Source organism: Sorghum bicolor, chromosome 1 (assembly GCF_000003195.3).
Source record: "Sorghum bicolor cultivar BTx623 chromosome 1, Sorghum_bicolor_NCBIv3, whole genome shotgun sequence".
Classification (NCBI taxonomy): domain Eukaryota; kingdom Viridiplantae; phylum Streptophyta; class Magnoliopsida; order Poales; family Poaceae; genus Sorghum; species Sorghum bicolor.
The window spans coordinates 63,401,224-63,418,767 of NC_012870.2; the positions used below are offsets into that span (position 1 = coordinate 63,401,224).

At 45.0% G+C, this 17,544-nt stretch overlaps 2 protein-coding genes across 2 annotated transcripts; both read right to left on the reverse strand.

Moving 5' to 3' along the window:
* On the reverse strand, positions 1,502-4,113 carry LOC8080438 (pectinesterase). Its single transcript, XM_002467682.2, has 2 exons — positions 2,750-4,113; positions 1,502-2,609 (listed from the first exon to the last, which is right to left on the reverse strand). Exons 1-2 carry the CDS (start codon positions 3,813-3,815, stop codon positions 1,885-1,887), a joined length of 1,791 nt encoding a protein of 596 aa, XP_002467727.1. The 5' UTR covers positions 3,816-4,113; the 3' UTR covers positions 1,502-1,884.
* LOC8077082 (E3 ubiquitin-protein ligase EL5) lies at positions 15,165-17,114 on the reverse strand. The gene has a single exon (XM_002467683.2). It carries the CDS (start codon positions 16,853-16,855, stop codon positions 16,031-16,033), a length of 825 nt encoding a protein of 274 aa, XP_002467728.1. The 5' UTR covers positions 16,856-17,114; the 3' UTR covers positions 15,165-16,030.

Below are 17,544 nucleotides of genomic sequence, written 5' to 3' on the forward strand. Positions count from 1 at the left end.
ATAGCATGCATATGATATATATGTGTTGTTATAAGTGAATAGGTAACATGGATGATCCCAAGTTATACTTGTCTTGCTCAAAGCTCTCCTGAGCCCGCTGGTCTTCAAAAGCTTGGTCTTGATCACCAACGTACGGCTCACCGTCTATTCCCAACATCAATCAACAACACGCAATCCAATGTAGACAATCATACACAAAGCAAACAATCTATAATTAGAACATTACACCAACAGTGAGAAATCAAAGATAAAAGTTTATGAAAATATTCTACGCAGCGCTACGATCACACGAACGTAAAGTTCACGAAAATCAGAATTAAAACGAGAAAGATATGAATTTTCTAAGATTTCCTATAGAGAAATAATTAGTTAATTACTACTGCAGAATTAAAAAGTTTCAAAACAGTAAACTAATACTTCTAACATGTAGAGATCGTAAATACCAATCCAACGGAATTTGAGTGGACAAAAACGGAGTTAAAATGAACATTTTATAATCAAAACAAAATCAGTGGCATTTCTGTAATTTCTAGAAAGTGCCTTTGAACTGAGCCGGCAGAAATACGCTTTTAACGCTGGAAAGCGTAAACTCCTCCACGGCGCCAGGACCGCGGGTTCCATTAAGAGAAAACCGAGGGTCTCTTTAAGAAAAACGCATATGAAACGTTATCCTCTGTTCTGGGCCGTAGATCTTAATCTGGACGGTCATGATCCATCTAGGGGGAGGCGGGCGGCGGGCCGGCCAGGCGCGGGCGCCGACGCGGTGGAGCGCCATGGACGCCGCCCCGAGCTCACTGGAGTTCCTCGGCTTCTCCTTTTCGGTCACCAAACGACGAGCCGCAGGCACGGGAAGGAAGAGGACGACAACGCGATCTCACCTAGCAACTTTGCTCGACCCGAGAGGCACACTAGGCTCGGCTCCGCGGCGGCGCACTTCGGCGAGATCCGGAACGCAAAGAACGCGACGGCTAGGGCTTGGTTTCGCGGCGTGTTTGAAGCAACGGAGTGCGACCGAGGTCTAAGACCTTTATAGGGGGCTTGCGGCGCACGAAAATCGATCCCGGGTATCACGGGATTGCTTCGGTGATTTCCACCGAGTCCGGCTCGAAGACGCGCGAGGAAGGGGATGGGAGCGCTGACATGCGGGCCCGGGATGTCAGCGAGCAGAGAGGGAAAAAGGGGAGGAGTGGCGCGCCGCGGGCCGCCTGGCTGCCTGATGGGCCGCGCTAGCGGGCCAGGGGAGGAGGAGGCGCGGGGGGTTAGCTGGGCTGCGACCTGGCTCCAGGGAGTTTCCCCTTTCTCTTTTTTTTTTTCTGTTTTCTTTTTTTCCAAGATATTTTCCAAATATAATTTTGTGCACAAACAAATAAAAACAACACACAAAAAATGGTACTTTGCTCCAGCATGAATGCGAGATCAAGTTTCTAAGCTTATGATGAGTTTTTAATCTTCACAAAAATTATTTGTTTGCTAAATTCAAATGCCCATAAAAATACTCAAATAAATCAAATTAATTCCTATTAATTGAAATTCACATTTTGGGTGTTACAGTGAGTGTTCGACTTCCAAAGTCAAATCGAATACACAATTTGTATCCTGTTCTACTTGTATGGCGTATACGAACACTATCTTTTCTGTGTACACGCATCAGTGCTTATAATCCGAGCAATCAAGCGTGTGCACACACATTTACATACACGAATGCTCACCTCGTACGACGTATTTGATCAGCTGCACATACATATACAGATTATATTCACACACACACACACACACACACACACACACACACACACACACACACACACACACACACACACACACACACACACACACACACACACACTCACAGTCACCGTGTCTACACAAAACACAACAAATTAATTACTCTTCCTCGCCGGACAAGCCTAAGCTCACCGGCGTGCCGGTCTCCGGTATCCAGTCGGCGCCGTGCAGGAAGTGGCCCACCGTGAACCGCAGCGCCTTGTCCTTGCCCATCACGTGGAACCCCTTCATCTCCTTCCGCCCGGTGGCGTTGGCGCCGTCGCCGCCGTTCCTGAACTCGCCGAAGAAGGCCGTGCCCAGGTCGTCCTTGCCCTCCCACGGCATGTACCCCTGGCCGTGCACGAACCCGCCGATGATGGACTCCATCACCACCGTCCTCGCGTACTCCTTCCACGGCCGGCCCAGGTACGTCGTGACCAGCGCCGACGACCCGGACTTGTTCTTGTTGCTGCCGGCGAGCTCCTCGTCGGCGACGATCTGGCACCGGTGGATGACGAAGCCCGTGGTCTGCTGGTGGTCCCGCCGCGACTGCGCGGTGACCACCGCCGGCTGTCCCTGCCGCGGCTGCCGCACCACCAGCAGGCAGCGCTGGAACACCGCCGCCGCGTCGCCCATGATGAAGTCCACGGTGCCGGAGATGACGCAGCTGCGGTAGAACTGCCGGTACGCCTGCGCGAAGAGCGTGTCCTGGTTGCCCTCGATCCGGCAGTTGAAGAAGATGGCCTTGTCGCCCTTCACCCGCAGCGCCAGCGCCTGCTGCTTCTCCACCCCCGCCGTGTTCTTGATGCCCAGCTTCATCGCCATGAAACTGTCGCCGTCTACCGCTGCATGCAGTGCAGGCATGTTATATATATATATATATATATATATATATATATATATATATATATATATATATATATATATATGGTGGATGATCCATGCCAATAGCATGCGTGTTGTTTCAATCAATCAATATGTATACCAAAAGTTGCAGTTCTCCACATCCTGACGCCGTCCACAATGTTCTTGTTGCCCGTCACGACGGACCTCTTGGACCCGTCGCCGTACATGGTGACGTTGGCCATTCTGCCGGTGATGTTGACCATCTCGTCGTACACGCCTTCCTTGACGTAGATGAAGTACCTGCCGGTGTACTTCTCCGGCATGGCGTCCAGGGCGGCCGAGATGTTGGCGAAGTCGCCGCTGCCGTCCTTGGCCACCGTCACGTTGGGCGTGAGCGCGGCCTTGCGCCTGCCGCCCTTGACGCCGAGCAGCTTCCTCTCCTCGCTGGGCACCCACGTCGGGACGGACGACGCCGACGACGCGGGTTCCCCCTCTTCCTCCAGCTGACGTTCGCCCTTGCCGTTCGCGTCGTCGTCGCCGTCGTCGGGGCCGCCGTTGATGTCGATCATGGAGGCCAGTGCGGCGCCCTGCTTGATGATGGCGAGGGCGTTGCTGGAGATCTCCCTCGCTTTCTCCATGGTGGCGTTCACCTCGTCGCGGACCTCCCCCTTGGGGAACATGTCGACGCAGGAGCCCTGGAACGTGATCACCGCGCTGAGCCAGGACTGGAGGTCCTGCGCGGGCCCGTCCACGCCGCGCCACGCGATGCTGGACAGCGCGCGCTGCACGTTGCCCTGGCAGTCCTCCAGGAGCATCCGGCAGTCGCGGATGGCCTCCCACACCAGGGTGTCGTTGCTCTGCCGCACCGCGTCCAGCACCGACGTCCGGTTGAAGCCCTCCGCCAGCGCGCGCTCCACGGCGGTGATCGCGGCGGCGGCGGCGGCGTGCGGGTGCTCGGCAGGGTCCGTCCGCGACAGCGCCGACTCCAGCGTGTCGCGGCAGGTGCCCTGGAAGTCGGCGGGCGCGCAGAAGAGCTCCACGCTGCGCATCGTCTTGCTCATGCTGCGCTTGCTCTCCGAGCCGTAGCCGGCCATCTCGTTCACGAAGAACACCACCGTCCCGATGACCATGGCCACCAGCAGGCACGCCGAGAGCACGCCGACGACGAGCCTGCTGCTTGACTGGCCGCCATCGGACGACGGCATTTGGCGTTGGCGTTGGCGTTGGCGTTGGCGCGCGCAACCGGAGCCCGACGCCGCCGCGCCGCGCGAGCCAAATCCGGATGGGAGGGCACGACGTCGACGCGGGACGCGGCACGGGGCGTTCAGTTGGACATATGCATGGAAACGAACGTGGCCAACGACCACCACCGCCAAATGACTATGATTAGGAGGAAGAGCTTGCCTGATGATTTGTTTGGTACAGAGTTGTGGTTTACCCTTGTTCTCAGGAACAGGCTTGTGTTGGATTTGTGCCGGCAAGATTATTATTCTTTTGTTTTGAAAACTTACTACATGCTGCCAGAGACAGAACTTCTTATTTATGGAGCATGTTATTCTAGGCGAATAAGCAGTTTCATCCTTACGTTTTGTAGCAGGCTGTCTTATCCATTACTTCTTTTGTTTCAAATTGTAAGTCGTTTTAAATTTGTTCTAAGTCAAAATTTATCTAACTTTGACCAAATTCATAGATAAAAATATGTTCTTATATGCAATATCACACAAACATACTATCCAAATATAATCATAGTGATATAATGAATCTAGTTTGGTATTTCAGATATTTATAAGCATTTTTCTATAAATGATGTTTGACTTATGACAAAGCTAGAAATGACTTAAAATTTCAAATGGAGGGCTTATAATTCAACATGTTCATATGCTAGGTCCTTATGGGTTCTTATGTTTTTAATTAGGGCTCTATGTGTTCCTAGACTGTCATTCTCGGTTAACAATGTGTAGCCATCTGAAAGATTGAAGTGTTAGTCTTCTTTCATCGTCATCAATCTTCTTGCCTCCAAACCGCACGATGGAATAAGCTCATGGCCACCTTTCCCACAATCATGTCGTTTTTGTGTTCTTCCGCTGGTTATGCCACTCACTAGTCATTTTCCACCTTAGTATTTTTCCACCTTAGGATATTAGGGGTGCCCTACCTCATTGCTCACAACTACGCATCGTTGTCACTAGGTAAAGCCATAGATGGCCATGTGGCCCGTGGCCCGGCATTTTGGCCCGGCCCGGGCACGGCACGGCCCGACGCACCGGGCCGTGCCTGGGCCGCCACCGTGGCCCGTGGCACGGCTCAGGCACGGCCCGACGGCCCGATGTTTAATATCCCAGTAAAAAATATAGCTTTTTAATTCTAAAAAAATAAAAATATAGGTCTGTTGGCTCATCCATCCATTCTAATTGGCCTGTTAAGAAATGTGGCTTGCTAATTCTAAACAAAAAAAAGAAAATATAGGCCTGCTACTGGCCTGGCACGACCTTGGCCCGGTGGCCCGCCGTGCCTTCGGGCCGGCCCGACGGCCCGCGGGCCGTGCCTTGGGCCATACCCCCGGCACGAGGCACGGTGGTGGCACGGCCCGGCCGGCACGACGGCACGGCACGGCACGGCACGCCGGGCCGCCGGGCCGGGCCGGCACGGCCCGATGGCCATCTATAGGTAAAGCGCCTCACAAGAACACCCCTTTTAAAGAACTTTAGAAGCCATAATTCTGAACCACAACCCCATTCACTAGCCTCTCTATTGACATTTTTCTACTCCAATGCAGCAGGCCCATGTAAAATAATAAGTTGATGGAAATGGGGACTCTTTAGTCACCTAGAATGTGAAACTGGTGTTCTTTCATTATGGTTTAAGCTATCTAGTTTCTAGTTTAGAGCTCCACCTCATCACTTAGGGCATGTTCGGCACATTCACCCAGGTTCAGCAGGACCTAGTATTATACCATGTTCGGCAAGACCTGGTACTATACCATAATATCGATGCTACGATTCTACTACCTAAACTATACTATGTAATACAAAGGAAACCCATAAAACCATCAACATAAACAAAAAGTAAAATTTATGCTACCATTGTACTATACCATGTAGTACAAAGTAGCCGGACCTGCAGCCCATTCACATCCTATGACATCCAACACAAAGTTTGGCTAGGAGTGTGTAGGGGTTAAAGTTGTTTTCACTTCACCAGTTAATGGAAACACCATGGTAATGGAGATGGTGTTCATTCTAGCCAATGTTGTATTATCTAAGACCGTTGAAATGCCATCTCGTATTTCCAAATGTTTTATATGTTTTTTGGTATGATAATTTGCTACTCTATATAAAAATTGACATTCTGGACATTGATACTACGATATGCAACAACTTCGGTTAGTAGCTTTGCTATAGAATATTTCTTAAACATGCCAAACATATACCTTTTTGAATTTGCTAGCCATGGGTCGGCATAGAAAATTGTTCAAACAAGTTACTTAAAGCTTTATCACTAGATAAATATATGCCTTATTAAATTAGAATTAATGACAAACATAATATTATATTGAAAACCATTTATATTGTCTTTCTAGCATACATGAGGATCCTCACAAGATCAAAGACTCCCACCACATTAGTACTCATGAAAAACATTAGTAAAAAGATAAATGGTAAATTCTTACAAAAAATAAAAAAATAGCCTTTAATTTGGTAAACAACAATCATCATCGTCATCAATAATAGCCATTGGTTTCACAACCCCAACATGGTCTCTGACTTATCCCAACACAATGGTTCTTCCCTTGGCGAAAAGTGTTTCTGATCACACCCCTTGCAAAATCAGGATTGACTCAAAGGTTCCAAAGGCCACACTCTTCAGATACAACAACTACTGGGCACAGTTACTTGGGTTCTTTGATACAGTAGCAACAGCTTGGTTCTCCAACTCTTGTAGCAGCAGTAACACCAGGAACATATCTATCAAGCTTAAGTCACTAAGAGCTGCCCTCAAGAAATGGCAAAGCAATCAGTCAAGCATTACCATCCTAATCAAGCACTGTAATCTTGTCATCAGTCTACTTGATGATTTGGAAGAGTATAGGCCATTGTTTCTACAGGAGCAAAACTTCAGAACCATTATCCAAAGTCAGTTGCAAAAATTACTTGGTTACCAGCACTCCTATTGGACACAGAGATATACTGAGAAATTAGTAACTTTAGGAGATGGTAACACAAAGTTTTTCCATGCACGTGCCACACGTACAAAGATACTGTTTCAATGTTATTTCACAAATAACAGCTTCTGATGGAAGAATTGTGACTGATCATGCAGAGAAAGCTGCCCTCTTTTGGCATGAGTTCAAAAATAGACTGGGGGTTTCAGTTAACACCCAGATGCTCTACGATCTTCAGCAGCTCATGCCTGTTCTTGATTTGCAATGTCTTGCCCAACCCTTCTCAACTGATGAAATCAACCAGATAATCAAGGATCTGCCTCTTGATAAAGCCCCTGGGCCTGATGGGTTCAATGGTCATTTCCTTAAAAGGAGCTGGCCTATTATTAAGTATGATGTCTACAGGCTAGTTACTGATTTTTATAATGAGGTTGCTGATCTGAAATCCATAAATTATTCTTACATCACTTTGGTACCTAAAAAGCCTAGTCCTGAGTTGGTGACTAATTTTAGGCCTATCTCTTTGTTGAACTCAATCATGAAAATACTGACTAAGTTGCTGGCAAATAGATTACAGCAGGTAATCTTAAAGGTTGTTCATAGAAACCAGTATGGTTTTATTCAAGGGAGATCTATACAGGATTGTCTAGGATGGGCTTTCGAATATATCTATCAATGTCATGCTTCTAGAAGAGAGATCATCATTCTCAAATTAGACTTTGAGAAAGCTTTTGACATAGTTGAATTTAAAGCCATTTTATCCATCTTGCAAGCAAAAGGTTTTCCTTTCAAATGGATATCTTGGGTAAATATGATACTGAATTCAGGCACCTCGGCTGTCCTGTTGAATGGGATAAATGGTAAGGATTTTGCTTGCAGAAGAGGGGTTAGGCAAGGTATTCCATTACCCCCGTTGCTTTTTGTGTTGTAGCTGATCTATTGCAGAGCATTGTTAATAAAGCTTATCAAGATGGTTTTTTCCAGCTGCCCATCCCAAACGGAGATGTTGAAAATTTTCCAATCATACAATATGCCGATGACACCCTAATGATTATGCAAGCTGATACAAGGCAGCTCCTATATCTGAAAGCTCTTTTACACTCTTTTGCTAAATCTACAGGACTAAAGGTCAATTTTCATAAGTCATGTCTCATACCAATTAATGTGTCACAGGACAGAGTCCCAATCCTCACTGAAACTTTTGGCTGTGCCCAAGGATCTTTACCTTTCACTTATCTAGGAATACCACTGGGGACAACAAAGCCTTTAGTGAAGGATTATGCTCCATTGATTTGCAGGATTGAGAGGAAATTATCAGGAAGTTCATCCATTTTAAATTATGCAGGCAGGCTGCAGCTGGTTAATTCAGTCATTTCAACACTTCCCACTTATTATATGTGTACTCTAAGCTTACCACAAGCAGTGATTGAAATGATTGATAAATTTCGGAAAAAATGCCTCTAGAGAGGCTCTGATCCTAATGCAAAGGGCTATAACCTAGCTGCATGGAATATGGTTACAGTACCCAAGCTCAAAGGAGGCCTAGGAGTTAAAGATCTATACTTACAAAATGAAGCATTACTCATCAAGCATCTTGCTAAGTTCTATAATAGGGCTGATATACCATGGGTGAGTTTTGTTTGGGAGGCTTATTACCAACAAAAAGTCCCCCATCTAACAGCTGCCACGGGATCTTTTTGGTGGAAGGATATCCTAAAGCTCAACGCTAAGTTCAGGGATCTAGCTCATTGCATCTTTGGCAAAGGAAATTCTGTGGGTCTTTGGCATGATGTTCTATTTCAACAGCCTCTCTCAACTACTTATCCACATTTGTTTCAGTATATCGCCAACCAGAACATCTCGCTTGGGCAAGCCTTGATGCAGAGTGACCTGCTGTAATTATTTCGGTTACTAATGTCGAGACAAGCTTACAATGAATTCTTTGAATTCAGCATCAATTTAGATCAACTCAGAGGCGAATATAATGAGGAGCAATTAGATGTGTGGACTTGTAATTGGTCTAGAGGTCTCTATGCAGCTTCAAAGTTCTACAAAAGAAGTTTCCAGGATATACAAGCTCAACCCCCCTTCCTGTGGATATGGCAAGGAAAGTGTATGCCTAAATTGAAATTTTTCGCCTGGTTACTGTTAGTAGACCGATTAAATACAAGGGATGTTCCTAGGAGAAGGAAAAACATTTAGAAGAAGGGTATCTTTGCTCTTTGTGCATGACCAGGTCAATGAAACCATACTGCATCTCTTCTTCGAATGCCAGTCCAGTACTGCACGATGGTTCCTACTTGGCATTCAATGGCTCCCGGTTCTAGATATTTGCCAAAAATTACAGCATCAGAAAGAAATTTCACAGGCCCCTACTTCATGGATTTGTTTACCATTGCGGCTTGGTGCATTTGGAAGGAAAGGAATAAATTTATCTTCAACAACAAAGCTCCTCGGCTGTCTAGATGGAAAAGAGTATTCAGGGCTGAAGTTGTACTTCACCTTCATAGGTTACCTCAGCACAAAAGAGTGTTAATTATGAATTACATCAATAGTTTGTAATAGGCCTCTCTTCTTCTCCTAGTCTTACCCCACACTCCACTCTTTTCTTTAGGTAAGTCTAGGTTTGTCCTCTCTCTCAGTTAGCTGCCTGCTAACTTCACTTATGTACACCCTCTGTTTTATTAATTTAAGCACTGGGAAGCGAAGCTTCATAGTTTTTCCTCAAAAAAATAATAGCCATTGGATCTACTCTATTTTATGAAAATTATAAAGACTTCTACCATTATTAAAATATAGTAACCACTTAAACTTGCATAAACTATGAAAACCAAATTCAAATAACCTCCATATTTGCATCTAAATTACCCACCACGTATGTCGTTTTCAAATATGGATTAAAATAACCCTCTAAATTACCCACCTCTATATTATGAAAGGTAATACAAATTAACACCTAAATTTGCATGCAGAACACAAATATATATACTCAATTATGAAACATAACATAAAGTAACACTTTAAATTTTGATCTAAATTATCCACCTCTATTGTTATATAAAATAAACTAAAATATCCATCCAATTTATGTACAAATACTAATAATTTATCAAATGCGGAGAAATGCTCCCTTAACAAAGCGCATGTCTATGACATTGACAATTCACTCTAAATTATATTAATACTCCATGAAATAGATTTTGTAAGTTATTATTTTAAATAGGTTTATTATATATTTTGAGTAAACATTATGACATGTTAACTTAGTTTTAAACACTATATTTGTATAAAACAATAAATATTAACTAAAATGCTTGACATATCTATATTGATACTATAATGGTAAGAACCCTTTTCTTGATAATAAAGCAATAACTACACATATTTTTTATAAGAAAATTCAAATATCTTGAGAAGTTGGAGAGGTTAGTATATACTAAAAAGTGGATATACCTTACTAGTCTTCGATATCAGGAAACAATGATTATAAGGATTAAATATGAATGTTCTGAGGTTAGAACCATTATGTCATCCTATATCTCATTTCAAGGTCCACCACCATCTTGAGCAATATGGTGCATTTTTAAATGGCTATTTATGCCATTGTTGTACTTACGAGTGCAGTCTAAATCTTTATTTTTTAGTAAAGTACAAAATAATTATTGATAAGAAATACAACAAGGAAAAGAGTTTCTGACATAACTCGAGGTTAGAAAATTTGTAGAAATAGTAAGATCAAGAGAAATAAAATCTAGATTCATAATTTCATGAGATATGATCGAGCTACAACGAAAGCCACCATGCTTATGCCTAACGAAGATTATAGTTCATGCAAGACCACATGTTGACGAACTAGCTAGTTTTGCTAATGAAACATAAAAAGATTTGTTTTTCAGGGAGACATATATGTATCATTCTTTTAGCTAGCTAACAAGTCCTTTATGTGCTATATTCAAAATCAACTATTTCTTCACTCAATTGGTTTATATAATGTTTGTAATTACTACCGCTAAAAGTTGAGATTCAAGAAATGATGGCATGACACATAAAATACTTCTGTTTTATATTTCAAGCTGGCACACACTTTATTAGCAAAGAAATTCAAATTTTAACTTGCCTAACTTCCTAATAATCTTCTAGTTAACCCACTTATGTATTAGGCAAGAAAGAATGTGCAGCAAAATCACTCATAAACGACGAAAAGTCTACGTCTTCCATCATTTAATTCATTTTCATCAACAGATGTCTAAGAGCAGCTTATCATAAGCCTCTAAGGCACAACATATAATGTGGGGTGCATGTGTGTGTTGGCACTACACATTATAGATGATGATGACAACTAGGCAAGGTATAATCACTAGGCCTAATTGCAATTGCATCCTTTGACTAATCATAGCCACTCCCTCAAAAGAGAGAAACCTCGAGTCCATTTTAGAACCTGGGAATGGTCACTAGCTAGGGGACCCGTAGTCACTAGGAATCCACAGCCCTTTTGGTGCACCTTTATTTGAACTTGCATGCCTCACGCTCGCTTGAGGCTTGTCAATACCATCATTGCCCATTACGTGGCTATTCGGAGAATTTCCTAGTTTATCGCTCACGCGTGCAGCTTTGCTGGCTCAACTGGAGACAAGCTGCAATGTTCAATGCCGTGCCGGCCTTGGTTGCATCATACTGCCACTCGATTTGGTTTTGTTTTGTGCTGCGCAGAAATTGTTCTTTTTTTTTCTGTTCATCATAAAAGAAAAGGAAAATAATTTTCCAACATTGGAAGTTGCGTGCAAGGCAGATCACTAGTTCACGTCTGGCTATTCGCGTATTTTTTTCGTGTAAAATCGCGTGCTACGTGGTTGGTGGGATTCGAATCTGAGACCTCGCCCTCGCGTGTACCCTCCTCTACCACTCCACCTATCACTCACTTATGTTTCTATTAGAGTTTAGTTCACCACATACTATCATAAACCAAGCATAAATTGATTATTTGAGACCTAAACGGATTCAAATGGAAAAGTCGTCAACTACAAAGTTTTACAACTTTTTAAGACCTACAACTTTTATATTGGTAATTCCTTCATCCGAGGTCATTTACAAAATTTAAATTTCAAATTTGAGAAATTCAAACGTAGTTTTCGATGACAAGATGATTTTAAAAGAAAAAATTATCAACTATAAAGTTTCATAACTTTTCAAGATATACAACTTTCATTTTGACGGTTTTTTCAAACAATGTCATTTGAAAAGCTCAAAAAAATCAAGTTCAAATTATTTCTATAGGCGGATTTAGAAATATATGATTTCTACGGGCGGTTTTGTTAGGAAAACCGCCTGTAAAAATTGATTTTCTCAGGCGGTTTTGTAGTCGGGTAAGTCAATTTCTTTCCACAGGCGTTTTTTAATTAAAACCGCCTGTAAAAATTATGTTCCACCGCTGGCTTTGAGCACTTTTGTACTAGTGGATTTTTTAAAGAAAAAAAACTTTCGCAGTGGAGTGGTTCATTGAAGGGCGCAAAAGCTGAAATTTGGCAGCCCATTTCCTGGGTGAATGCCACAAAGTTTCAGGGAAAAGCCTCTTTGGCTATCAATTCCCTCTCAATTTGTTAATTTGAATACCCATAAAATGTACATCCTATCCCGGCCGCCGCCGGGTCATGGGCATAATCATGTCGATGCAATGCAATTCTATCTCTCTCACTTGGAATGGAAGCGAAGAAAGAGAAAGCCATCATACTTGCATGGAGTCAACGTCATTATATTTCTCTATCCGCCGCCTAATAACCCTATTATGCCTCTGTCATGTCGTCACACGTATATATAAAAAAAGTTTCTAAACCGTATGGGGACAAGCTAAGGCTACCGAATATATAAGTTATCCTCCCCATCTCCAATAAGATTCCAGCGAGTTTGAAATTCAAACTAGCTCAAGAAAATGACGTGACAGGTACTTTCTTTAAAAAAAATAATTTGCCGCCTTTGCACTTTGCAACCTGCTCCATGTATAATAACAATTTTCAGAGACAAGTTATTATATCCTGAGAAAACTAAAGCATTACATCATTGGATGATTCGAACGTGCCAAATAAACTACTCCCTCCATCTCCAAAAGAATGCAATTCTAGAACAGTTTCACATTTTAGTATATCAATTTGACCAATTATAGATCAAAGAATATAAATATTTATAATATGAAATAAAAATCATTAGACTAATTACGAAATGTATTTTCATAATTATGAAATGTATTTTCATAATAAAATGTTTTGGAACTGCAAATGTGAATATTATTTACTAGAAACTAAACTTGGTCAAATGTGAATCACTTTAACTGGCACACAACCCATAGTTGTATTCTTTTTAGGGACAGAGGTAATATATTATTAAAATTTCATCCATCTATTAGGTAAATAACTCCATTGTGATGCTCTCCAATGGAAAAAAGAATTTTAGAAGCTCGCCATAGTATATAGGTTATTATATGCCGTCTCCTACCACAGCAATGCCATGCACGAGAAGAATCATATAAACTACATACTTTTTTTTTGAAGTTTTACACTAATCCTCTCAAGATATGCTAAAAAAGAGATAAATCTTGAAAGTTCTAAAAAACAAAGTTAATAATAATAAGTAATAAGCATGTAATGTTTCCTTTAAAATTTCCCATATATATCACTGTAAAAAATATTAGTAGCACACCCCCCCCCCCACACACACACATCAACACCCAAATTACCTATGTCTTAGACCAGTCTCAATGCATAGTTTCATGATGCAGTTACCAAGACTATAAACTAGGTAACCGAGCCACATGAGTTTTATGGGGATGAAACTTCTCTCTCATCTGATGAAACTCCTTCATTTAATGATCCTGCCAAGTCAGCAATTTTACTTATGTGGCACCCTATTTAATGTGTATGACACTCTCATGAAACATACATTGAGACTGGCCTTACGACGCCTACCTCTTTAAATGGTATTTAGAGGCATGAATTACTTGGAGGCTACCTAACCATTTACCAAGACGGCCTCTAGATGTGCCCGCCTTAATCAAAGAAGGGTCTCTTAAAATCGTTTTTCTAGGAGTGTAGCTCCAACTAGCTAAGGTGTCAACCAATGTATACCATTGGAAGGGGATGAAGAATATATGAAATAGTTGGTAGCTACACAAAGTCTACAGATAAGCTGTATTAGAATATGAACAGATGAGAGAGGATAAATATGAGTATTTTGATTAGCCTGAGCCCTTGTCCATAGGATTGTGCCACTTATGTCCCTTAAACTTATCGGTACGCGGGAGTATGAGACGATAGATTACGTGGACAAAAGCAATACTGCTATGTTTTGCTTTGCAAAAAATCATATCCATCGTACTACTACTACGATGCTTTTGTGCTTTTTTTACATTTCTCCATGCCCCCAAAACGTTACTGATATTTAGTGCGGTGAAACAGGAGCCATGCAAAGGAGGTAAACATGGTTGAAAGCCAAAAAAAATCAAGAATGGAAACGTAGATTTGGTGGGAATTAAAGAGGGAGGGCCCTTTTTGAGATATTTTGTTGATGGAACCCGTGGTAACCCGCCACAAGGGGGGGTTAAAAAAATCGTCTTTTCGAAACCGATGAAAATATCACATTCGATTTGACCGAGCCCGAGTCCCCGATGTACAGAGACGTCGATCCTGTTCCTGTAAAAATCAGTCTCGTGACGAGATATTAGCAAGGAGATCGACGTTTTTTTCCAAAAAAAAAAGCAAGGAGATCGAGAAAGGGGTTCACGGGCACACACACGTACGTACATACATACAGTATATCTTGCTGTGGCTGGATGGGAAGGCGCGGAGGCGCCGGCCAGGTCCGGCCGGCGGGAAGAAACTGTTGGGCGATGCGATGGCGAGGTTGCCGGCGGCATGTAGGCCTGGCCTGGGTTAGGGACAGGGAAGGCAGGGGGCAGAGCACTATAATCCGACGTGGTTTGTAAGCCTAGTGTCAGTGTGTGATTAAGATTATACTCCTATATGATTATGGAGAGGCGATGCGATGCGATGCGATGGGGACGATGACTCGGCGCCGGGGAATTTGGAAGGCTGATCCTATCCACATCGGCATCAGCATCCACGTGTTCCTCGACACGTTTTGCTGTTTGGCCAACTACCACCTCCGGTCAGTGAGCCCAGCATACTGGTATGCTGATTGTTCCAAATCCAACGTCCAACTGCTAAGAACGTTTGCCATGTGACGCCGTACGTACTCAGTAGTAATACGCTTATAATAATAAAATATACTCATCTGTGGAGCTTGTTCTGCGAACGCAGTTCTGCGAACGCACAAGTTCTAAAAAAAAAAAAAAGGTTCAAATGAAGATTCAAGGGTGAATGAAAAAAAGGAAGATTGTAACAGGTCATGCTTACCACTGACGTGGGAACTTTTTCAATTTAGGTCTTGTTTGGATGTAGTCGAATTCGTGCAATTTGAAACTAAATTCCACCTCAATCCACACCAACACTGCAACACACATGAATTGAAGTGAATTCGACAACATCTAAACAAAGCCTTATATGGTCAAGACTATTCGTTTAACCTTATCTGCTGTGATTTTCTCGTAAAATCTTCCGCGGCTTTGGCATCGGATTTTACAAGGGAGTCTTGCTTTGCTGTAGCGCCAGATGGTTAGAACAGAAGCTTCTGAACTGGACAGTTCTAGAGATAGAGCGGCACCGGCGTCTGCACTCTACAATCAGGAAACTGAGAGGACAGCGGCAGCTGGTAACTGCACAACACATGGGTGCTTTTGTTGGATTACATTACATTGCCATTTGCCACTCAGATATTTGTCTCGTCATTAACAGCAGCAACAGCTTTCGTCGAATCTGCCCATCCGTAGCCGCAGGGCAGTGGGCAGGGCGATCGCATCGCATGTGGAAACACAGTGCGGCACTTGGACAGTTCCGACAGCGAAATGTGCCAGGGCCAAGGCAACACATTTGCCATTTCACTCGCTTCATCACCGGGCCATGGAGAGACATGCGCAATCCACACCGAAATGTATGATCCATCAAACTTGTTGTTTATAGATCATCACTAACAAGTTCTCTACTAGCAGTAGTATGTGGCTGTTGATTACAGATCAACAGATCACTGTACACTTTGCTTCCTTCCCTTCCCTTTCCCTGTCCGTGTTGCCTCAAATCAAATGGCTCAACGACGAGAGGAGAAGGAGAAGGAGAAGGAGAGGAGGAACGGAAGAACCAAGATTCGAGGAGCCTTCTACTGCGGCTTCGCCGGCGGCGACCCGCTGGTCTCCCCGCCGCCGAGCCCGGACTCCAAGTCGACGTCTTGATTCTGCTGCTGCTGCTGCTGCTGGTGAGCCGGCGACGGAGCGGGCGTGGCGCCGCCGCCGCAGCCCAGCAGCCGCCGTAGGGCGGCTACTCTGGCCGCCTCCACGACCGCCGCGACTCCGGCGATGGGCCCCGGGACCGCCGTCTGGGGCGCCTGCGTCAGCGTCACCGGTGGCGGTGCCGCCGGCGCCGGCGCGGCGGCGGCGGCGCCGCGGGTGCTGACGGCGTCCTGGGAGCCGAAGAAGAGTACGTTGGTGGGGAAGTTGGGCGACTCCGGGTCGGCCTCGGGCGCCGCCCGCGGCGGCACGGGCTTGGCGTCCTCCTCGTCGGCGACCGCGCAGCGGCACAGCGGGCAGGTGGAGTGGGACCGGAGCCACATGTCGACGCACTCGACGTGGAACGCGTGGCCGCACCGGGGCAGCACGCGCGCCGCCTCCCCGGGGCCCACCTCGGCGATGCACACGGCGCAGTCCGCGGGGGTGTCCCCGGCGCCCACCTCCTTCCTCGGCAGCGCCGCGATGGCCGCCTCGCCCATGCCGCCGCCGCCGCCGTGGCACCCCGCGCCCGCGAACACGAAGCGGGGCCGGCCCAGGTCCTGGCGCTCGCCTCCTCCGCCGCCGATGGTGGGGGCGGCGCCGCGGTACCGCTTGGCGCAGAGGAAGAGGTAGAAGCAGATGACGAAGGTGATGAAGATGGCCGCCGCCGCCGCCAGCATCGTGGCCGCCGCGGCCACGGAGGTGCCCGTCACCGCCATCGGAGCGTCGGGTCCAGATCCCCTTTTCTCCTCCTCCTCCTCCTCCTCCCAGGAAGCAGGCTGTTCCCCAGCTTTCTTGGCTACCTAGGACTCGCCTGACTCCTGTTGGGTTTGGTTCTTGGCCGCCGGGGTGGAGACCGGCGGCGCGCTCCTAGCTGCTAGTAGTGGCTAGCTAGTGGGGGAATTGGGTGGAGTCGGAGAGGGTTCTGCGGTGTATATATACGGAGTGATCGGGATGGGGAAGGAGGAGGAGCGTCGTGTGTGATTTTGGATGGGTTTGGAGGGACGAGGGGAAAGTGGACGACAACAGCGACGCTGGCTGCCTGGCCGACTAGCGGTCACTACTGGCTCCACTGCGGTCACTTTTTACCTCACTGATATCAGCGCTGCCACGGTCAAAAAGAAAAAGTAATGTTTACATTTATCATATTATTTTATATCAGCTTAAGTTTATAGATAATTTTGTATGTATTTACAACGTTAAATATTGGTTTTCTTTTTGTACTATGTACTAATTTGTGCTTATGCTGGAGGGGCTTGCGCCCCTACAGATGATTTTATTGAAAAAAAAAAGATTAAACGTTTACAGAAGCACCAAAAAAAAGAAATAAGGAGAAGCTAGGGTACATTGAAAAGTTAGGTCCGGCTGGATGTTATGGAAAATGAGAGCATTTCTTGCGGTCCAAATT